Raw genomic sequence first — 21,528 nt, 5'->3', positions numbered from 1 at the left:
CATTATGTTCCAAATGTGGCCAAACTAAAGTTTTATACAGCGGCAATATGACTTATCATTTTTTATACTCTATACCCAGACCAATGAAGGCAAGTATGCCATATGCCTTCTTGACCACTTTATCCACTTGTGTGATCAATTTCAGGGAACTGTGGACTGGTACGCCCAGGCCCCTCTGTATGTTTATGTTCCTAAGGGTTCTGCCACTTATACTTAACTCCTGCAGTAGGTCTTTCAAAATGCATCACGTCACATTTGTCCAGATTAAACTCTGTCTGTCATTTCTTCACCCAAGTTTCATTGGCTGATGTACAAGGACACCCAGAGCACTTTGTAAATTTTTATTTCCAAAGAATTGTCGCTTAAATAATACTCTGCTTACTGTTTTTGACATCAAAGTGCATAGCTTTACATCAAACCACAATGTATTGCAGCTGCCTTATGTTTGTCCACTCATTCAATTTATCTAAATCGTTCTGAAGTCTTTGTATCCTTCTCACAGCACACAATCCCATCCAATTTTGTGTCATCAGTGAATGTGGAAATAATGCATCTGACTCCCTCATTCAGGTTATTTATGTATAACAGCTGGGGCCCAAGCACTAACATTTGTGGAAAAAGTGCCATTATTTCCACTTTCTGTTTCCTGTCTGTCAACCAATTCTCTATCCATGCCAACATATTACCCTTTAATTCCTTGTGTTTTAATTTTGCCCATTAGTGTCTTTTGTGGGACCTTAACGAAAGCCTTCTGAAAATCCAAATGCATCACATTTTCTGATTCTCCCTAATTCATTCCACAAATTACATTTTCAAAAAACTTCAAAAGATTGCTTATGCATGACTTTCCTTTGATAAACCCATCCTGGTTTTATCCAATCCCTTTAATGCTTTCCAACTGTTCTGTTATCAGTTTTATAATAAACTTAACATTTCCCCACAACTAATGTTACATTAACTGGCCTGGAATTCTGTTTTTTTTTCTCTCCCTTTTTAAACAGTGAAGTTACAGTTGTCAGTCTCCAATCTGTATGAACTGCTCCAGATTCCACATAATTTTGGAAGGTGAACACCAATGTATGCAATATTTCCTTGGCCACTTCCTTTAGTTTTCTGGGATGTAAGGGGATCAATCAGCCTGTTACACCATTAATCGCACCAGTACTATTTTCTTATAAATATTGTGTTCCTCACAATTCTGGAAGGTTATTTGTGCCCTCTTTTGTGAAAAGAAAACCAAAGTATGTGTTCAATTTTTCCGTCATTTCTTTGGTCCCCATTATAATTTCCCTGGTTTCTGATTGTAACGAACCAACAGTTGCCTTTACTAATTCTTTTCCCATGTATTGGTAGAAGTGTTTCCTGTCAGTTTTTGTGTTCTCTACAATTTTACTCTAAGGCTCTACTCTTCCTCTCCTGATCAAATAGTTTCTCTTTTTAGCTCTCAATTCTCAGGTCAGCTGCTTTTACTGACATTGTTTCCTCTTTGGATCTAGTATTATCACTAATTACTTTTGTACACCTACTTTATTTTTGAGCCAGATAGGAAGGAATAATCATTGCAATTCAGGCACACATTCTTTAAACATTAGCCTACACACCATCACCCTCTTTAGTAAAGTTCACCTATCCATTGTTGTCAATTTACACCTCATACACACATGGTTCCTTTTATTTAGTGTCAGGACCTGGTTTTGGAATTTGACTACATCCCTCTCCAACTTAACAAAGAATTCCACTTTTTTTTTATTCAAGGAGTTGATGGCATCACTGGCAAGGCCAGCATTTATTGTCTTTCCCTAAATGCCCAGAGGGCTGTTGAGAGTCAACCACATTGTTGTGGGTCGAGAGTTACATGTAAGGCAGACCAGGTAAGAATGGCAGTTTCCTTTCCCAAAGGAAATGAGTGAACCAGACAGGTTTTTTGAACAATTTACAAGGGATTCATGGTCATTATCAGACTCTTCATTCCAGATCTTTTAAGCGAACTCAAATTACACTTCCACTATCTGCAATGGCAGGATTCAAATTCGGATCCCCAGACATTACTTGGGTCTCTGGATCAACAGTCCAGTGATAATATCACAAGACCATTACCTTGGTCACTTGTATGCTCACTCCTCCCCAAGGGATCCCATGTAATAAGATTGTTAATTAATCCTTGCTGATTGCTCAATACTGAGTCTAGAATAGCCTGGTTTTGGTCAGTTCTTGAGTGTAACGGTCTAAAAAAGCCACCATGTACATTTTCCAGAAAATCCTTCTCCACAATACCAATCAAATCATAAATTAGCGTCATCCATGATTACTGTCATATCCTATTGCATGCATTTCTGATTTCTTGTTTAACACCTTGCCTTAAGTCTCCACTAGTCTTTGCGATCCTATAGATAACAGTGTTTTCTGCCCCTTAATGTTTCCTATCTTCACCCATATATTTGCTTTGATTTATTCCTTTATTAACTATCTCATATCATCTCCCCTTTTTGATAGTCCTTCCTAAATAATGAATATGCATGGATGTTCAGTTCCCATCTTTGATCACCCTGCAGCCATGTCTCTATAAACACAACTATATAATTTTCATCAGCTTCCATGGTGAGACTTAAACTTGTGCCTCTGGATCATGTTACCAGTCTTCTGGACTGCAAGTTAAGTAACAGTATGAATCTGTAACTATCCTCTTCTATATGCCTTACTGATCAATTTCTCAACCTTTCTTACCATCTTCAATAATCCAAGCACATTCCCCGCCCTACCCGCACCATTCCCACCAAATCTTTCTGCTCCTGCACCTTTTTACAATTCCACCCTTTACTTTATACTGATCTTTAACACTTGACTGCCCATTCCATCAGCCTGACCACATGCTCTTGGCATTTATGACTATAATCCACACAATTCACAATACATCCAAATTATGGGCCATCTAAGATCTTGAAACTGAGAATTGTAATCTCAAGTGGCCCAAATTTTCACTGCCAAGGTAGACAGCCCGATTCGGGAATTTCTCAGCCCACTTGCCTCAGAAAAATAAAACACAAAATGTCATGAACTTCATTCTGAGGAAGTGGTGATGGGGAGAAATGTTGGGTAGCGGGGCGGGGGTGGGGGGGGGGTGTTGCAGGATGCAAATAACCAAGTGACAAGTTGGGCTGTCACCTCTTCTCTGGGATTGTGTCCCAATTGCTTTATTACAGTTAACAACTTCTAGCTGTCGCTTCCATCTCCTCTGCCAATCACTTTCTAATCACTTAATACTAACACATGCCAAAGGCCAGCCCAATGTTCCCTATAGCCCCCATGTTAATTTGATATCGACTCATGCCAAACCAGGTTCACCATACACCACTTATGGTCCTCACAACTTCCATGCTAATTCATTCAGAATCCATTGCGAACCATGGAGCCAGAGTGAGTTAATATTAATAAAAGCCCAAATATTTATTTCAGCTTTTTTCATAGTTTAAAAACTGCTACACATGAAAGCCCATTCAAAGTAGAAACCCTTCAAGTATGTGTTTTAATCAAAAGAAAGGCTAGTATTCTTAATCACAGACCAAAAACACAGTGGGAGTTGAGGGTGGGGGTGGGGCAAGTGAGAGTGCAACAGAGCGAGAAGGTGATGGCCTTGTGATATCAACATTGAACTAGTAATGCAGATACTCAGAAAATGTTGTGCGGACATTAGTTTCAATGCCATATGACTGACTGTGGAACTTGAATCAAATAAAATGCCCAAAGAGGACCACAAAGCCAATGTCAACTGTCATAAAAACCTAAGATGACAAGGTGTAGAGCTGAGTGAACACAGCAGGCCAAGCAGCATCAGAGAAGCAGGAAAGTTGACTTCTGAAGAAGGGTCTCGACCCAAAATTCAGCTTTCCTGCTCCTCTGATGCTGCTTGGCCTGCTATGTTCACTCAGCTCTACACCTTGTTATCTCAGAATCTCCAGCATCTGCAGTTCCTAATACCTCTGTCATAAAAATTTGCCTGGTTTACGAATATCCTTACAGAAGGAAAACTGCTTGCCTTAGCTACTGGCTTACATGTGAGTCCAGCCACTCAGCAATGTGTGGTTGGCTTTTAACTATTTCCTGAAAATGGCCGAGCAAACAACTCTGGTGTATCAATCACTAGAACATCTCAAATAAGGAAAGAAACCAGACACACCATCTGGCAAAAATAAGGCCAACGTCAACAGCAAACTCAACCCTGTCAAGCCTGCAAAGTTCTCCTTGCCAATATTGGGAAAGCTGTCCACAGACTAGTCAGCAACAGCCTGATAAAAGTCATATTCATAGTATGAACCCTGTCCCACCAGCAGGACAGACCCAGCAAAGTTGTGCACAGAGGTATACAGTCAGGAAAGAATTGCCCTGAGAGTGCTCAATGTTTACTCCGGACTCCCAAGAAATTTCAATGGAATCCCATCAAATGTGAGCAAGGAAACTTCCTTTTGATTACCAGGTTATCTCCCTCCACCTCAGCTAATGAATCAGCACCCATCTATGTTGAGTACTAACTGGAGGAATTAGTAAAGGTGGCAAGGGCAGCGAATGTACTCTCGGTGGGAGACTTCAATGTCCCATACGAAGAGTGGTTTGGTAGCACCACTCCTGATCAAGCTGGTCAAAACCTTAAGGATATAGCTACTACCCTGGGCCTGCAGAATACGGTGAGAGAACCAACAACAGCGAAAAACATATTTTGACTAATCCTCACCAATATACCAGTCACAGATGTATATGTCCACTACAGTATCAACAGTATACTACCGCTCAGTTCTTATGGAGACCAAGTCCCAACTTCACATTGTGTCTACCCTCCATCACGTTGTATGGCATCACCATTCTGTTAAATGGAATAGGCTTGAAACAGATCTGGCAACTCAAGACTAGGCATTAGTGATGGAACATCAGTAGTGGAATTGTACTCAAAACACAATGTGTAATCTCATGGCGCAGCATATTCCCCAATCTACCACTATCAAAACCAGGGAATCAACCCTCGTTCAATGAAAAGCATAGGAGGACATGCCAGGAGCAGCACCAGGCATAACTAACAACAAGGGATCAACCTGGTGAAGCTATATATGCCAATAGCAGAAGCTACAACTCATAGCTTATAAAGGCATTTACTCAAATGTCTCCCAATGTCCCTTGTGTAACCATCTGAAAACAGTACAAGTAAATCATTACAATAAATACAATTACCAAACCATTTCTCAAAGGAAATGGTGAAACCTGCCATGACATTAAAGTCTTATTCAGTTCTGACCTCCCAAACTGCAACTGTTGAAACTTACCTTGGATTTAATTATGCTAGCTAAATTTAGGGAACCTTCTACAGCAAAGAGTTGAGCTCACAATTGGATTATAACAGTCTAATTCAAAGAACAATGGGATATTCAGACATTCTAACATCCAGCTCCATAAAAAGTGGACATGGGTGCATTCTGGCTGGTTAGGGAACATTTCAGGCACCTGACAGGTTAAATACCAGCTCAAACCCCAAAACATTTTGGGAAGATTAACATATAGATTCAGCTAAAAAAATCTTAAATATCTTGAATATGTTATAGATACTGTTTATTTTAAGGTGAGCTTAAGATTTATTTTAGTTTTGTTCTCTACTCAAATAATCTCAAAGTGTTAACTGTCTTGATTTCCGTGACAGTGACAGTTTCCCATTCCAGCTCCTAAACTACTTTTGGCTCAAACTGCATCAACATTTCATGTTATTTGATTCATATGCAGCTACACAGATGTAATAAAAACTAAATGGCATGTTATAACAATTGAGTTCATTAAATATCTTCACAAGTAACATCAAATTTGAAAGTTTGCTCTTGCAGAACCAGTATATGTTCAGGACTAAGGCCAGAAGGAGTAAGAATTTATCATTTGTAGCCACCAATTCTTGAAACTCAAGGATACACTAGTGTCATTAATGGTCTTTCAGTAACACAAAACACCCAACATTCTTCCATTAAAAGCTGTGAGACACTTCTGATTTTAAGAATAAAATTGCTAGCACTAGAAAGTGTCTTTCAGTCCATCCTCACTTTAGTGTCAGCAAAAATCATTTGACAATGAAAATCAGACCAAACTCTGGATGCTTGGTTCTAGAAAGTAAACATTTATGTCAAACTGAATGATGAAAAATTTTGATTCATTTGCAGAACAAGTGATCTCAGCAAACAGACTGTACAACAGTCATTTACAAGAATGGTTTTATGGATGAGAAACTTTAGTTTATGAGAGGAGATTAGAGAAGCTGGGACTGTTTTCCTTGGAGAGGTAAAGGTTGAGAGGAGATTTGACAGAAGTTTGCAAAATCATGAAGGGCCTTGACAGAGTAGATAGATGAGGAGAAACAGTTCTCATTCATAAGAGGATCAAGAACCAGTGGGCACAGATTTAAAGTGCTTTGCAAAAGAAGGAAATGCAAAGTTAAAAAAAAATGTTTTGCAAGTAGCTACACCCTGGAATGCACCGCCTAGACGTGAGGTGGAAGCAGGTTTAATTGAGGTTTTCATGCTGATATTAGATAATTATTTAAATAGAAATGACGTGCAGGACTATAGGAAAAAGGCAGGAGACTGGCTCCAAGGTGAAGTGCTCAGAGAGCTGATGCAGGGATAATGGTTTGAAAAGTCTTCTTCTGAACTTTGGCCTCAGCCACATTAAGTTAAAGAGCAGAAAGAGTAAGCTAGATCAGCAGGGTGCCTACCGTTGACTGTAATACAGCACTTATTGTGGAAATCTGTTGTGGCATTATATTGGACAAAATAAGAAGAGAATTGATCTTGGTTGTGATGCCGCCTGTAGCAGACAATCTGACAATATTAGTCAATGAAAGTTATCCATTCTTGAGTAACTCAAGTGCATGCAGGAGCAGATAGTGATAAATTTAAGGCAGTAATCAAACAACTGAAGTTCAGCGTTAATCAATTGTAACTTGATACTATACCTTGGCTTTAGTGCTCCATATGCATAAGATGACCAAGCAGTGCTGGATTTCTCCCAGCATCTTTTATATTGATTCAAACGTGATTGGGTACTCGTCCTCTTTCTGGGCTTTACATCTGCATCTTAAAAGTAAAATAGCGTTTTGATTTCATGTTTTAAATTTGAGAGTCTCAGTCAAATATCCTGCCATGAAATTAAGATGTAAACAAATGACAGAATTTTAATTAACAAATCTGTTTACACAATAGCATTTTGTTATTTTGCCCAGAAGCACATTTTCTCAGCATGCACTCAAGACTCTTAGCTAGGTAGATCCTAAGACAGCCTACAGGGTCATCTAGAAATTGGGAGCAAGCTCTTAGGATAAGGGTTGATAATTTAGGCCTGAATGCAGAGAAGTTCCTTTGCTGAAAGAATTGTGAACTTTTGGAATTGTCTACCTTGGTAGCAGAAGATTGATAGCAGAAGAGATATGGTGACTAGGCTGGAAAGTGGAAATGAGGCCAATGATCAACTATGATCGCACGAATTACAAAGTAGGCTCCAGGTCTGGCCAATGGTCTACTCCCAATACTTTTTCAAATATTTTTAAGAAATAAAGTAATTGGAACATAGCAAGACTGTTAGGCCCATCAATTTCCCTTCTCCATTTACTCATCGTATTAAAGGAAGGATGTCCTTTTGTTTTCATTATTCCTCACAATCCCCTAATCCAGATCATCAAGTACAATAACACAACACTGATCCATATTTACAACTCCATTATTCAATATTAGGTCAGTAGTTTTTCAGCAAAGAAATTCTGTTGATTGCAGCATCACAGATTCCATTTAGTGCTTATCTGCAGTTTATCCAGCAACCTACAAATGCCATGGAGCTTCCACTGCCACACTCTTAAACTGGATATACATCCAGTGTTTCAATCAGGCCATTTATACAGTCTAGCATCATGTTCACAATGAATTAGGTCATGACAAACAAAAAGGCATCCACCAGAAAGGTTTATCTGTTATGAACTTAAAACTTAACACATCATCTTCTGTCCTGTCTGCACCTGCCTTAAGAAATGAAAACAAATGGAATTCATTTCCTTCCTCAGCCCTTATGGTCTTATGGTCTTTCCTAATTCTTAATGCTAATAAAGCCAAAATTTTTGTTTAAAATCCATCCTGGCACTTAGCACACAATGCAGCCTGGTATTTCAGCTGTGGAAGTGATGCACTATTGAAGGGGAATCTCTAGGGCAGGCAACGGAATTGTCACTGGACTAGTAAACCAGATACCCATATACTCAGGATCTAATTCCACTAGAGCATAAGGTAGAATTGCTTTCATTAAATAAATCTGTATTTAAAAGACTAATGATGACGAATAAAACATTGTTAATGTTTGTAAAACCCCATCTGGATCATTAATGTTCTTTAGACAAGGAAACTAAAGGAATTTTGTCATGTTGACTCTGGACTGGCCCATGGAATGGCCTAGTAAGCCACTCAGTTTCACCAAAACTGCTTAAAGACCTGAAAGGAATAAAACTAGACAGATCATCCAATGTCAATCTTGGCATTGGAAATGATAACATCAAACTTAGCCTTTCTGACTCTACTTAGTCTTCCTTACCAAACAAAATCTGGTGGCTTGTGCTAAAATTGAGACAGTGTCTCACAGAGCAGTTTGACGTAGTCATGCTTGCAGGATCATTCCATGCAACCAATATTCCCTGTGACTTTCTTTCTGGCTGCACAGATCTCCTGAGCACATTGCGGGGCAACAACTGTCATTCATGCTATATAAGTGCCAGATACTGATCTGTAGCTCAGGTTGAGGTTCTGGATGTGAGTTTGCTCGCTGAGCTGGAAGGTTAGTTTTCAGACGTTTCGTCACCATTCTAGGTAACATCATTAGTGAGCCTCCGACGAAGCTTCATCGGAGGCTCACTGATGATGTTCCCTAGAATGGTGACGTAACGTCTGAAAACTAACCTTCCAGCTCAGTGAGCAAACTCACATCCAGATACTGATCGTTTCCACTTGACGTTCCAAAGCATCATGACTGTGTTACTATGAATATCCTATGTTTCACCAATGAATACAAACTGAAGTAGATTGGTCATATAAATACTGTGACTAGAACAGCAGCTCAAAGGCTAGGAATTTCACAGCAAGTGGCATACTTCTGACTCCCCATATCCTATTCATCATGTACAATGCAAAAATCAGGAAAACAGTAGCATACTCCCCTCTTGTCTGGATGGATGTGGCTCTAACGATACTCAAGAAGCTTGACACCATCCAGGACAAACAGCATGCTCATTTGAAACCACATCCACTCACTCCACCACTGACATTCAGTACTAGCAGTGTGTACTATCTCATAACCACTGTAGATATTCACCAAGTCTCCTCAGAGAGCACCTACCAACCCAGAACCAATATCATCGAGAAAGACAAGGATACCAGGTATATGAGAATACTGTCACTTGAAAAATCCCTTCCAAGCTACTCGCTATTCTGATTCGTAAATGTATCACTGTTCCTTCAATGAGGCTGAGTCAAAATCCTGGACCACACCTCACTAACAGAACCATGGCTATATAATTACACCAAATGGACTGCATCACATTTCAATATGGCAGCTCACCACAGCATTCTCAAAGGCAATTATACATAGGTAATTAGCTGGCTGTGCCAGTGAAGCCCACATTCCCTGAACTGATTTTAAAAATGTTTTCTGATTAAATGACTGGCTCTCTCACCTGCTTATTAAAAGGTCCCACTCTATTAATCCAAGAGTCGGGTAGTCTCTGAGCATTCAAAACAATTCTCATCTGTCACCGAGCATTACTGAAACTAGTTTCTTGGTTATTGACATCATTACTGTTTGTCAGTTGCATTCAAATTGACTGTTGCCTTCTCCTACATTTCAATAGTTGCTGCATTTCAAAAATAGTTCATTTAAAATGATTTAGATGATTCAGATTTTCCGAAGAAGGGTCTCGGCACGAAACAGCAGCTTTCCTGCTCCTCTGATGCTGCTTGGCCTGCTGTGTTCATCCAGCTCTACATCTCATCATCTCATTTAAAATGAGGTGCTTTTGCGATTTCTGGAGCTTATGAAACAGCATTTGAACATTGCTGAACAGAAACACGTTGCTGTAGCTTTTTATCCTTTTCATCAGGGAGGGTTTAATGAATGCAAAACCATGTTCCCAAGCTTAAGATTTTGCCTCTAGTTTACTCATCCAGTGACATTTTCACTCCTCCACCTTCTCCCCCTCCTACTACTTCACCAAACAATTGATGGAATTTAGAGCGCAATACTAATTTACACCTTATACACAAAAGATCCTAGCACTGGCTCTGACCACGCTTAACAACAATTATAGATCTATGTCAACAAACATTAGAGGTTATTTCACCATTCTTAATTTACTGTTTGCGAGACTTTGTGTACATACTGACTGCCATAGTTTCCAGCATAACAACAGCAAAGGCACGTCAAGACATTACATTGGCCAAAGTGCTTTGGTACATCCTAAACACTCCTTCTTTTGTGAGAATGGATAACCCTAACCCCAACCCCAACACTAACCCTAACCCAAACCCAGTTTACCTGCACACTTATACTGAGCAAGTAGCCAATTCAGATATTTCTGCAACCAGGTGAAATAACAGAACAAAGTTCCAGAACTTTTCTCAATTGATTTTACTGCTGAGCTGTCTGTTGTAGTACACACCCAGATGCATACCCACCGTGGGGGTGGCACAGTGACTCAGCGGTTACAACTGCAGCCTCACAGCGCCAGGACCCATGTTCAATTCCAGCATTGAGTGACTATCTGTGTGGAGTTTGCACATTCTCCATGTCTGCATGGGTTTCCTCCAGGTTCTCCAGTTTCCTCCCACAGTCCAGAGATATTCAAGTTAGGTGGATTGGCCATGCTAAATTGCCCGTAGTGTTCTGGGGTGTGTGGGTTATAGGAGAATGGGTCTGGGTGGGATGCTTCGAGGGTCAGTGTGGACTTGTTGGGCCAAAGGGTCTGATTCCCACACTGTAGGGAATCTATCTATCTTACCCATGAAGTGAAACTGAATTGCACTGTGCATTTACTTTACCAATCCCAATAACTCCAAAGTGCAAAAATGTGCTGATTAGGTGGTCTGGCCATGCCAAATTGCAGGTAGTGTCCAGGGATATGCAAACTAGATGGATTAGCCATGGCAAATCCAGGGTTACAGGGATAGGGTTGGGAAACTTTTTGGACCGTCAGTGTGGGCTCAATGGGCTGAATGGCCTGTTTCTGCACTGTAACGATTCTTTAAAACACAGTGCAAACTCTGATACATAGCGTGAATAGCAAGAATGCAATCTCAGATAGCCTGTCAGTACTGGATCAAGGTAACATAAACGTAGTATGCATTATTCTTTGACAGAATTTATTTCAAAAAAATCACAAATCCGTGATTAGTTTCATGTATATTCAAATATTTACATCTTATAGTTTCAAAATGTAATTACCAGTTTAGTAAGTAACAGAGCAAAGTGTATACGTAGAATTTGTGAAAATCAAGGGGAAAAATATGAATTATTCAATAATTACCTTTAAAAGTTATTTTTTTGTTTTCACATGTTGTAGAAATTTGGTTCTCCTGCGGAGTTCCAATAGAATGCTTCAAAAAATCTCTTTGTCCAATGTTTCTTGCTGTTTCTACATAGTTTATTTGCTGAACATCTTTTCTGTCTGGAATACAATGCAGCACTGGAGTTTCTGGTATAATACAGATTTCTTCTGCCTTTTCTTCTAAACGTATAGCTCCTACATCTGGCTTAATCAGAGAGATGCCTTCACAGTCTTGCCCACAGCCAAGTTGGAATTTGTCTGCACAGCCAGAGAAACATGCTGAAGCTTTGAATGTGGCAGTATTATATTTTGCCATTTCCGGTTTCGAACTATAGCTGTTGCTTTTATCCACTACTTCTTTCTGATTTCCATTTTCCTTTAATAAAAGCCTTTCTGTTGGCTGCTGTTCTTTGGTTTGATGTTGACGTCGAATTTTCTGTAGGTGTTCCATATACAGAAGATATTTATCATATGTATTTAGCTGAGGATCACTGGTCTCTGAAGAAATACAAGTACTAAATGTGGAATATTTTAAACTATTTATCTCATCCGTGTCCACAACGTCAGAATGTTCATTTGATGCAGCCACTGCTTTTGTTAGCAAACTGTCCAATTTCTTTTGCATAGGACTATTTCTGTGATTCAAAGATGATATTTCATTAACATTACTGGTGACTGTATCAAACTGTGGTGTTATTCCAATCAGAACACATCCACATTCCATGCACCAGTTATCAGTTGAACTGTTACCACTTGCACATGTTGGGCAGAATTTGACCAGATTACTTATAGAATAGGAAGAGTCAATATTATCACGCATGATTTGTTCTGTCTCTCCTCCATTGGGCTGCTCTTTTACAAATTGTGAATTGGATTCCGTTGAGTAACTGGAATCAGAGGATAATAGCAAAGAGGAAGAAGCCGAAGTCAAATTACTAGGTGATTGATAATCAATTATTTTTTGCCTTGCTTCATTTTCATAATCATAATCATGATTATCATTTGTTTCTTTTTTTAATGGCTCACTTCTCAAAGCTAGATGCTTTTTTGCCACCATCTTGTCTGATGTTTTGCCACTACAACATTTAGGAGACATTGATGAATCTGAAAGCAATGTTTTATTTCCATTCGTAAGATTTAAATTTCTTGGTCTTTCGGGGAATTGTTCAACTTGTGGTCCTTCTTGGAAAGCAGTGACTAACTTTGTTCCTTCGTTTATGACATTTGCTGACATTGCTTCATCTGAGGTTAGTGTTGTGCCTTTGCATGTGGTTGAAAGACCTAGTTTTGGAATAGCTGATGAATTCATCTGTGATTTAAATACAAATCTAGCATTTTCAAGATTTAATAAACTACCAGGAAGTCCTGCAGCTGCTAAATCTTCTTTTGACATCTTATGATGGCCAGCTGATAAATATTCCTCTGCCTCAAGAAATTCCGATGTATAATTATATCTTTTACTACCGCAAAGACTAGATGCACTGCGTTCTGTAGTGTTATGTAGATTAATAGGACTTGTTAATTGATTGGAAGTGTAACAGCATATTGCAGAGGATTTTCTATGCGTTACTGTTCGAGTTGATTTGGTTGGTTCCATTCTTTCTCCATTTCTTCTGTCATTCTCTTCATCTGAGCTACCTTCAAGAGGAGACCAGAAGTACTTTTCCCTATTTACTGCACTCATATCATCGAGCACAAAGTGGTGCCCTTTATTTGGTAGAGTGTCTAATTGAGCTTCAAGCACTTTACCTTCCTCTACACCACTACTTTTCCAGTTATTATTTGAAACATTATCTCCACATGCAGTTTCTTCTTCAGAGAAACTGCTTTTCCAAATATTATCAGGAAAAATATGCTCCTTACTTGAATAATCAGAATTTGTCAAATCACATTGTTCTTCAAGCAGGCTAGTAGCTAAGGAGAAATTCTGAACTAAGGTCCTACTAGGTCTTAATAACTCAAGCGAGCTACAGCTATCAGAAGAACTGGAAGCATCTGCTGAGTAATGAGACCCACACAACCTTTCAGTGGAAGATGTGGTGTGGAAACTTTGATCAGTATCCTGAGAATAATGAAAAGTACTTGACTGTTTAGTGTCAGAATCTACGTGGCTCACAATATCTTTTTCATTTACTGCGCAAATGTTTTGAGATACTGGGACAGTCATAGCCGTCTCACTATTTTTTAGGATTTTCTGAGCCCAGCTTAGAATATGCCTGAGCTTTTGGATTTCTGATATAGTAGGATTATGCAGCATGTTATAGTCTGGTTTTGGCAAGCAAATAATTGCTTTATCATGTGTAGAGAGCGCCAACGATGATGGTTCTAAATCACTATGACAGCCCTTTTCTATATCCGGAATTCTTGTATTTACATATTGAACCGAGTCATTACAATCAAGTGTTCTTCCTTTGTGCTCAGTATTTAGTAAATTTTCTCTTTGTGGATAACTCACATTATGATCAAAACTTTGTTTGTCATTAACTTCTGAACTGCTATCAGCGACAGGTATATTTGTGCAGTTACGGTTAGGGCCTACAAAGTAGGCCAAACGTTTTGCTCGAAGTGCCTTCAGTTCACGTGTGCGAGGAGTGTCTGTTTTTAGGATGGTCTCAGCATTTAAATGTTTTGACGTACTTGAGGCTGAAAACATATTCTGCAATATACGAGAAGTAATGTTATTACATAATGTAAATAATAACAAGAATATACACAAGGAAGAAAGTATTCTTTAAAAATATCACTCCCAGTTGTTTGGATGCTCAATTATGGTGTGTCCATCTCTAGCTGACCCAGCATTCATTGCCTACCTCTAGTTGCCCCTGAGATGGTGGTGAACTGTCTTCTTGAATCACTGCAGTGCACGTGCTGTAAGCCGACCCAGAATGTCGTTAGGGAGGGAATTGCAGAATTTTGACCCAATGATACTCAAGGAATGGTGACATATTTCTAAGTCAGCAAAGTGTGTAGTTTGGAGGGGAAGCTTGTAAGTCGTGGTGCTCCATGTGTCTTATCCTTCACGATGAAAGTGCTCATGGGTTTGGAAGGTGCTGTCTGGGGATCTTTGTTGAATTTCTGCAGTGCATCTTGTAGGTGGTACATACTGTGCTACTGAGTGTTAATGGTGAAGGGAGGTGATGTTTGTAGATGTAGTGCCAATCAAATGTACTGCATTATCCTTGATGGTGTCAAGCTGTTCAAGTTTTTGGAGTTGCACTCATCCAGACAAATGGGGCATATTCCACAGACCTGGCTGGTGTCTAATTGATAGTGGACAGCCTTTGGGGAGTCACGAAGTGGTTTACTCACAGCAGTATTCTTAGTCTCTGACCTTCTCTTGTAACAATTATATTTATCTGTCTCGTCCAGTTGGTGTTCTGGTCAAAGAGAGCCCCAGAATATTGATAGTGGAGGGATTTGGTGATGGTAACACAGTTGAATGTCAAGGGGCAATGGTTAGATTGGCACTTATTGGAGATGGTCCTTGACTGGAATTTCTCACCTGAATGTTACTTGCCATTTGTCAGCCCAAGCCTGGACATTGTCCAGAACTTGCTGCATTTGGATATGGAATACTTTAGTATTGAGGAGTCACAAATGCTGTGACCATGGTACAATAATTGCTACTTCCAACCTAATAACGGTGGGAAAGTCATTAACGAAGCAACTGAAGATGGTTGAGCCTAGGACTACCCTGCGGACCTCCTGCAGACATGTCCTGGAACTGAGATGACTGACCTCCAACACCCACAACCATCTTCTTATGTATCAGGTGTGACTCAACCAGTGAAGAGTTTACCTCCTGATTCCAATTGGTTGCAGCTTTGCTAATGCACCTCGATGCCACAGTTAATTAAATGCAGCTTTAAAGTCAAGGCTTGTCACTCTCACCTCACTTCTGTAATTCAGTTCTTTTGACCATGTTTGAACCAAGGCTGTAACAAGCTCAAGAGCTGAGTGGTCCTGATGGAACCCAAACTGGGCATCAGTGAGCAGAGTGGGGGTGGGGTGTAATTGGCTGGGTTGGATTTACCCCACTGAGTGTATACAGAACATACCTGGGCAATATTCCACGTTATCGGGCAGATGTCAGTGTTTCAGCTGCACCTGAACAGCTTGCCTTAGGGTATGGCAAGTTTTCAGTACAATGGGGATGCAATGTCTCAGTGATGTTATCACTACTCTATTAATGTGGAAACTGAGGAAATGTTCTGGGGTCATGGATTTAAATCCTGGTTGGAATCTGAATGCAATAAAAAAAATCTGGAATTAAGAATCTACTAATGATCATGGAACCATTCTTCATTGTCAGAAAAATTCCATCTCATTCACTCACGTCATCCAAGATAGCAGTGAAGTTGGACTCCTGAGCTGGAGCTTGTCCACTCTGACCAATTTTCTCTTTTTTTTTCACTTTTCTTTCAGTTTTTTCTAGACTTGCTTTCTGGAGGGAGCTCAGTCACGAAGGCAGCCATAGCTATGGCTGAGGCTGGGGGAACCAGTTTGCGGACTGTGGCGGTCAGCCCCAAGAGCTGTTGGTGTGCCCAGACTGGGGGCCCAGTGCCGCACTACGGCAGGACTCCAGTGGCCTGTGACCAGTGTCTGGTGGGCCCAGATGGCAGTCAAGATAGCACAGGGTGGGGCTTGTGGGAGAGAGAGAGAGCGCGCGCGATGTATAGAGAGAGGACAGAGACAGAGAGACAGAGACAAGAGAGCCAGCGAGCCCTTGTGGGGACAACCAGTGTGGCACAAGTGCAGCCCATGACTAAAGAATGACTGTAATTTGGAACTTTCAACTCGATTTCTTATTTACTACTTTATAAGAATTGTGATGTTGAACTTTTCATTTATTTCTTTATACTTTTACTTTTTTACCTAACCATTTTGTATCTAGGTACCTTGTACCTAAGATGACATTGTGAATGGTGACATTGTAAACTTTCCACTGTATTCCTGTTCGAGTACGAGTGACAATAATACTTAATTTTAATTCTAACTGTAATATCCTACAGAGAAGGATAATCTGCCATCCTCATTTGGTCTGGCCTACATGTAACTCCAGACCCACAGTGGAGTGGTTGACTCTCAACTACTCTCTGAAACAGCCCAGCAAGCCACTCGGTTTTATCAATCGCTACCAAGTTTCAAAAAAGAAATTAAACTAGGCAGGCCATCTGGAATTGACCGAGGCCCTGGACAAGACAACAGCAGAAAGCAAGCAGACAGGATCAGACAAGCCCTCAGCTCAGGAGTCCATGTATCTCCCTGTTACTTCACCGCCATGTTGGAGAATCTAAGGACTATGGCAGTTATCGTCTGATTCCATAGTCTGAACACAAGAAATGGAGCTAGAGTAGATCATATGGTCCAGCGAGACTGTTCCACCATTCAATATGACTGACTTTGGGCTCCGATTGCACTTTCTCCATCTACTTCCCATACCCCACACACCACAATTCCCTAAAAGTTCATAAGTCCTGGATGTGAGTTTGCTCGCTGAGCTGGAAGGTTAGTTTTCAGATGTTTCGTCACTAGTCTAGGTAACATCAGTGAGCCTCCGGTGAAGCACTAGTGTTATGTACCGCTTTCTATTTATCTGTTTAGGTTGGTGATGTCATTTCCTGTTCTTTTTCTCAGAGGATGGTAGATTGGCTCCAAATCAATGCGTTTGTTGATGGCATTCTAACTGGAACTCCATGCTTCTAGGAATTCTCGTGCATGTCTCTGTTTGGCTTGTCCTAGGACGGATGTGTTGTCCCAGTCAAAATGGTGTCCATCCTCATCTGTATGTAAGGATACTAGTGATAATGGGTCATGTCGTTTTGTGGCTAGTTGATGTTCATGTATCCTGGTGGCTAGCTTTCTGCCTGTTTGTCCAGTGTAGTGTTTGTCACAGTTCTTGCAAGGTGTGCAAACAGGCAGAAAGCTAGCCACCAGGATACATGAACATCAACTAGCCACAAAACAACATGACCCACTACCCACTATCACTCGTATCCTTACATACAGATGAGGAAGGACACCACTTTGATTGGGACAACACATCCATCCTAGGACAAACCAGAGACACACATGAGAATTCCTAGAAGCATGACATTCCAACTGGAACTCAATCAACAAACACATTGATTTGGAGCCCATCTACCATCCTCTGAGAAAAAGAACAGGAAATGACATCACCAACCCAAGGAAACCTAAACAGATAAATAGAAAGCGGGATACAACACCAGTGCTTTGTCGGAGGCTCACTGATGATGTTACCTAGAACGGTGACGAAACGTCTGAAAACTAACCTTCCAGCTCAACGAGCAAACTGACATCCAGAACCTCAACCTGAGCTACAAATCTTCTCAAAACTCGCTAGTTCATAAGTCCATTCCATCACACTGAAAAAAAATGAAAAAACTTGTTTAACAACTATTTGTAATGCTTTTTATGTATCCAGAAAGTCTCTCACAGTAATTATTGACCAGGTGTCTTTATGAATCAAGGAGCTGAAAAAGACAAACACGTCTTACCGACGGTTTAGAATTTAACGATTGAGATCCTTCAGTACACAGTGACTGCAGCATTTTATCCTTTTACTGGATTCACAAATTCAGCATCTGACATAAGCCACTGTTGGTGAAGATTGAGTGAAACAGAAATGAGTGACAAAACTACATTACAGAAAGGAGATGGCATCACGTATTACGGTACCGAGAGAGAATCATCAAGCGTCTTGAAATACCCCATTCAGGAAAAAGACAACTACCAATTTTGTGTTTTCTTTCACCATTCTTCCCACCCCCTCTCCCACTACCCCAATCCAGTTACTACTGAGTACACAAAGTCGTTCCCTTCCTGTCCCACTCTAGTAACATTATCCAAATAGCTGCCCTGTAATTCTGCCACAATTCTTGCTTTGAAAAATCGACATTTCCCCTCTCTCATCCCTCCCCACCTCTGACTTGTGCTAAGCTTTATCTACAAATTACTATTTGGCTTGAGTTTACTATAAAAAAAAATCAATTGTGTGTAAAACAATTTCTACATTAGTATACACTCAGTATAATTTTAGTATACCATTTTAATACACCATCTTGCTGTAATGCTCACATTTCCCTCCTGCCTCGTTCCAGTGAAACATAAAGCAAGACGGAACAACAGCACCTCATTTTCTGCTTAAGCTCTTTAAAGCCATCTGGATTCAAGTTCAACAACTTTCGGTCATGGAGGGAGTCGATGTTTGCTTTTTCCAACACCTTTCACTTCTAAAAGGCATGCCGGATTCAAAACATTAACTTGATTTTTCTCTCCACATATGCTGCCAGTCTGCTGAGTTTCTCCTGAGTTTCTACTTCTCCTTAACTTCCTTAGTTAACGATGGCTAGCCCTTGCCATTTTTAGAATCCTTCCTCCTCAGTGGAATATGTATTTACTATGAGCTATTTTCTTAACTGTCTGCCATTGTTCCTCAACCATCTTTGCTGCCAACCTCCTGCCCCAGTCCTCTCTGGCTAACTCTTTATAGTTGCCCTGAGTTAAGATGATCACAAATGTTTCCTCTCTTCAAAACTGAGCGCTAAATTCTGCTGCTATTTGAGGGGATCTTTTACTCTGATATCATTTATTAAAACTGCCTCATTACTCATTACCAGATGCAAAATTGGCCTGATCCCAAGTTGGATTTACGATATATTGTTCTGGGAAACTATCTCAAATACACATGGTGAATAGTTCCTTATGGCTTACTCTGCCAATCTGATTATCCCAATCTACACAAAGATTAAAGTCACCTATGATTTATGTACTTCCTTTATTACATGCCCCCATTGTCTCCTGATTTATACTCTGTCCCACCATATACCTAATATTTGGAGGCCTATAGGCTACTTCTACCAGTGTCTTCTTTCTCTTTTTATTTCCTATCTCCACCCTACAGATCCTACTGATTCAAGATAACTCTTGCTATTTATTCTATCCTATATTAACAAATTACTCCATCACCCTTTTCTTCCTGCCAGTCAGAGTCACATAGCATGAAAACAGACCCTTCAGTCCAATCAGTTCATGTTGAATGTAATCCCAAACTAAACTAGTCCCACATGTCTGTTCCTGGCCCATATCCCTCCAATCCTTTCCTATTCATGTACCTATCCAAATGTTGTATAAACATAACCGTACCTACATCCACCACTTCCTCAGCAAGTTAATTCCACATGCGAACCACACTGTGTAAAAATGTTGCCGCTCATGTCTTTTTTAAATCTCTCTCCTTTCACCTTAAAAATGCATCCCCTCGTCTTGAAATACCCCATTCAGGAAAAAGACAACTACCAATTTTGTTTTTTCTTTCACCATTCTTCGCACCCCCTCTCCCACTACCCCAGTCCAGTTACTACTGAGTACACAAAGTCGTTCCCTTCCTGTCCCACTCTGGTAACATCCAAATAGCTGCCCTGTAATTCTGCCACAATTCTTGCTTTGAAAAATCGACATTTCCCCTCTCTCATCCCTCACCACCTCTGACTTGTGCAAAGCTTTATCTACAAATTACTATTTGGCTTGAGTTTACTACAAAAAAAATCAATTGCGTGTAAAACAATTTCTACGTTAGTATACACCCAGGTCCCTCTCTTGCGCTTCTTTCAGAACTGTACTCATTGTTTTATATTGTTTTTCCAAGTCCTTCCGGTCAAATTGAATGAACTTTCAGCCGCCACTTCCCCGCTCATTCTCTAGTCCTTTTAAAGTTCTCCACCACTTTAAAGTGTGGTGTTACCTGCAAACGTTGAACCCGTGCCCTGTAACAGCCAGGTCTGGCTCTTCAATACACACATCAAGAGGAGCAGGAGACTCTCTCTCGAATGCAGCCTGCAATAAGACACGCTGCCGGCCCCACCTGACCCTATGTATCCAGCCGTTTCCATGGCTGCGGGTACGCGGGCGCCCCCCGGGGAGTTCATCCAGCTGCCTGCAGCATTCGGTGAATGAGAGGGGTGCCGGGGTGGGGAGACAGTGTCTCTTTATTACGGCCCTTCCGCAAAATAAGGTTCCGTGCTCCCGGGAACTGGCCTTCCCGACCCTCCCCCTCCCCTTGATTTAAAAAAAGGATTTATTCCGTGGGGTTCCGCCGCCTCCCGCCACTTTGCAAATGCAGGTCTAACCCGTTTGCTGAGAATAAAATGATCGTTAGCATATTATCCAAAACGTAGTTAACCATCGGCCAGCCCCTGCTGAGTAAGAAATGGTGCCTGATGAGGTGTGTGCAGCGAATAAAACTCCGTCTATGATGACTTAAGCTTCAGTTTTCTCAAGTCACCATCGGTTCGACTTACTCGACTGAGGGTCTCCGCAACGTTGATTACTTTGCTGCTCATTCCCTAGAACTGACCACTGTACTTACCCGAATACGGGTTATCCAGGCACTGCAAGGACAGTTACTGTGCATATTCCTCACAGGGTAGCGCTCTGGAAATCAAACCCTGCTGTACATTGTATACTCGTTTCCTGGGATGTTGGAAAAAGAAAGACAAGGGAACCATAACAAATCCGCACCTTGATTTACAGACCAACATAGTGGGGACAGGGAGTGGTCGGGAGCTGAGAGAGTATCTGTGAGTTAGTGGAGCTGACTGTGAGGAGGTAAGAATAATCCTTCTATTTGGTACTGGCTGCTGAAGTTCTGCCTGTTGCTAGGTGGCTATTCATTGTAAGCACTGTTGCTGGTTCAATAAGTAGTAAGAAAGGGTGTAGATGAGCTGGAATCAAGGGTGTGTACAAATGGAAGTCCAGCAAGCAACAGGTAGCTAATTACTTTGTGGACTAGTGACCAGTTATTGATGACAAAGGCGTTCTGCCTGCCAACAGTCATGTTGGTTCTCAGATACCGAAGTGTGGGGCTGGATGAACACAGCAGGCCAAGCAGCATCTTAGGAGCACAAAAGCTG

The 21,528-nt window shown here is 40.7% G+C and overlaps 1 protein-coding gene across 2 annotated transcripts in view; it reads right to left on the bottom strand.

Moving 5' to 3' along the window:
• The window catches only part of LOC125451055 (uncharacterized), a 114,368-nt gene extending 93,906 nt beyond the window's left edge, over positions 1 to 20,462 (bottom strand). The window contains exons 1-4 of one of the 2 annotated variants that reach the window (XM_048527753.2): positions 20,361 to 20,462; positions 18,115 to 18,214; positions 11,576 to 14,252; positions 6,977 to 7,097 (exon numbers count right to left, since the gene is read on the bottom strand). In XM_048527753.2, coding sequence (XP_048383710.1) covers positions 6,977 to 7,097; positions 11,576 to 14,252; positions 18,115 to 18,168 — 2,852 coding nt within the window. In that variant the 5' untranslated portion in view covers positions 18,169 to 18,214; positions 20,361 to 20,462. The remainder of the gene's footprint in view (positions 1 to 6,976; positions 7,098 to 11,575; positions 14,253 to 18,114; positions 18,215 to 20,360) is intronic. The other variant, XM_048527754.2, reaches the window with a different exon arrangement.
• Positions 20,463 to 21,528: the final 1,066 nt, after the last annotated feature.

The sequence above is a fragment of the Stegostoma tigrinum genome, chromosome 3 (assembly GCF_030684315.1).
Source record: "Stegostoma tigrinum isolate sSteTig4 chromosome 3, sSteTig4.hap1, whole genome shotgun sequence".
In the NCBI taxonomy this organism is placed as follows: domain Eukaryota; kingdom Metazoa; phylum Chordata; class Chondrichthyes; order Orectolobiformes; family Stegostomatidae; genus Stegostoma; species Stegostoma tigrinum.
The sequence above is the reverse complement of the archived record's forward strand: the minus strand, read 5'-3'. Positions and strand labels throughout refer to the sequence as shown.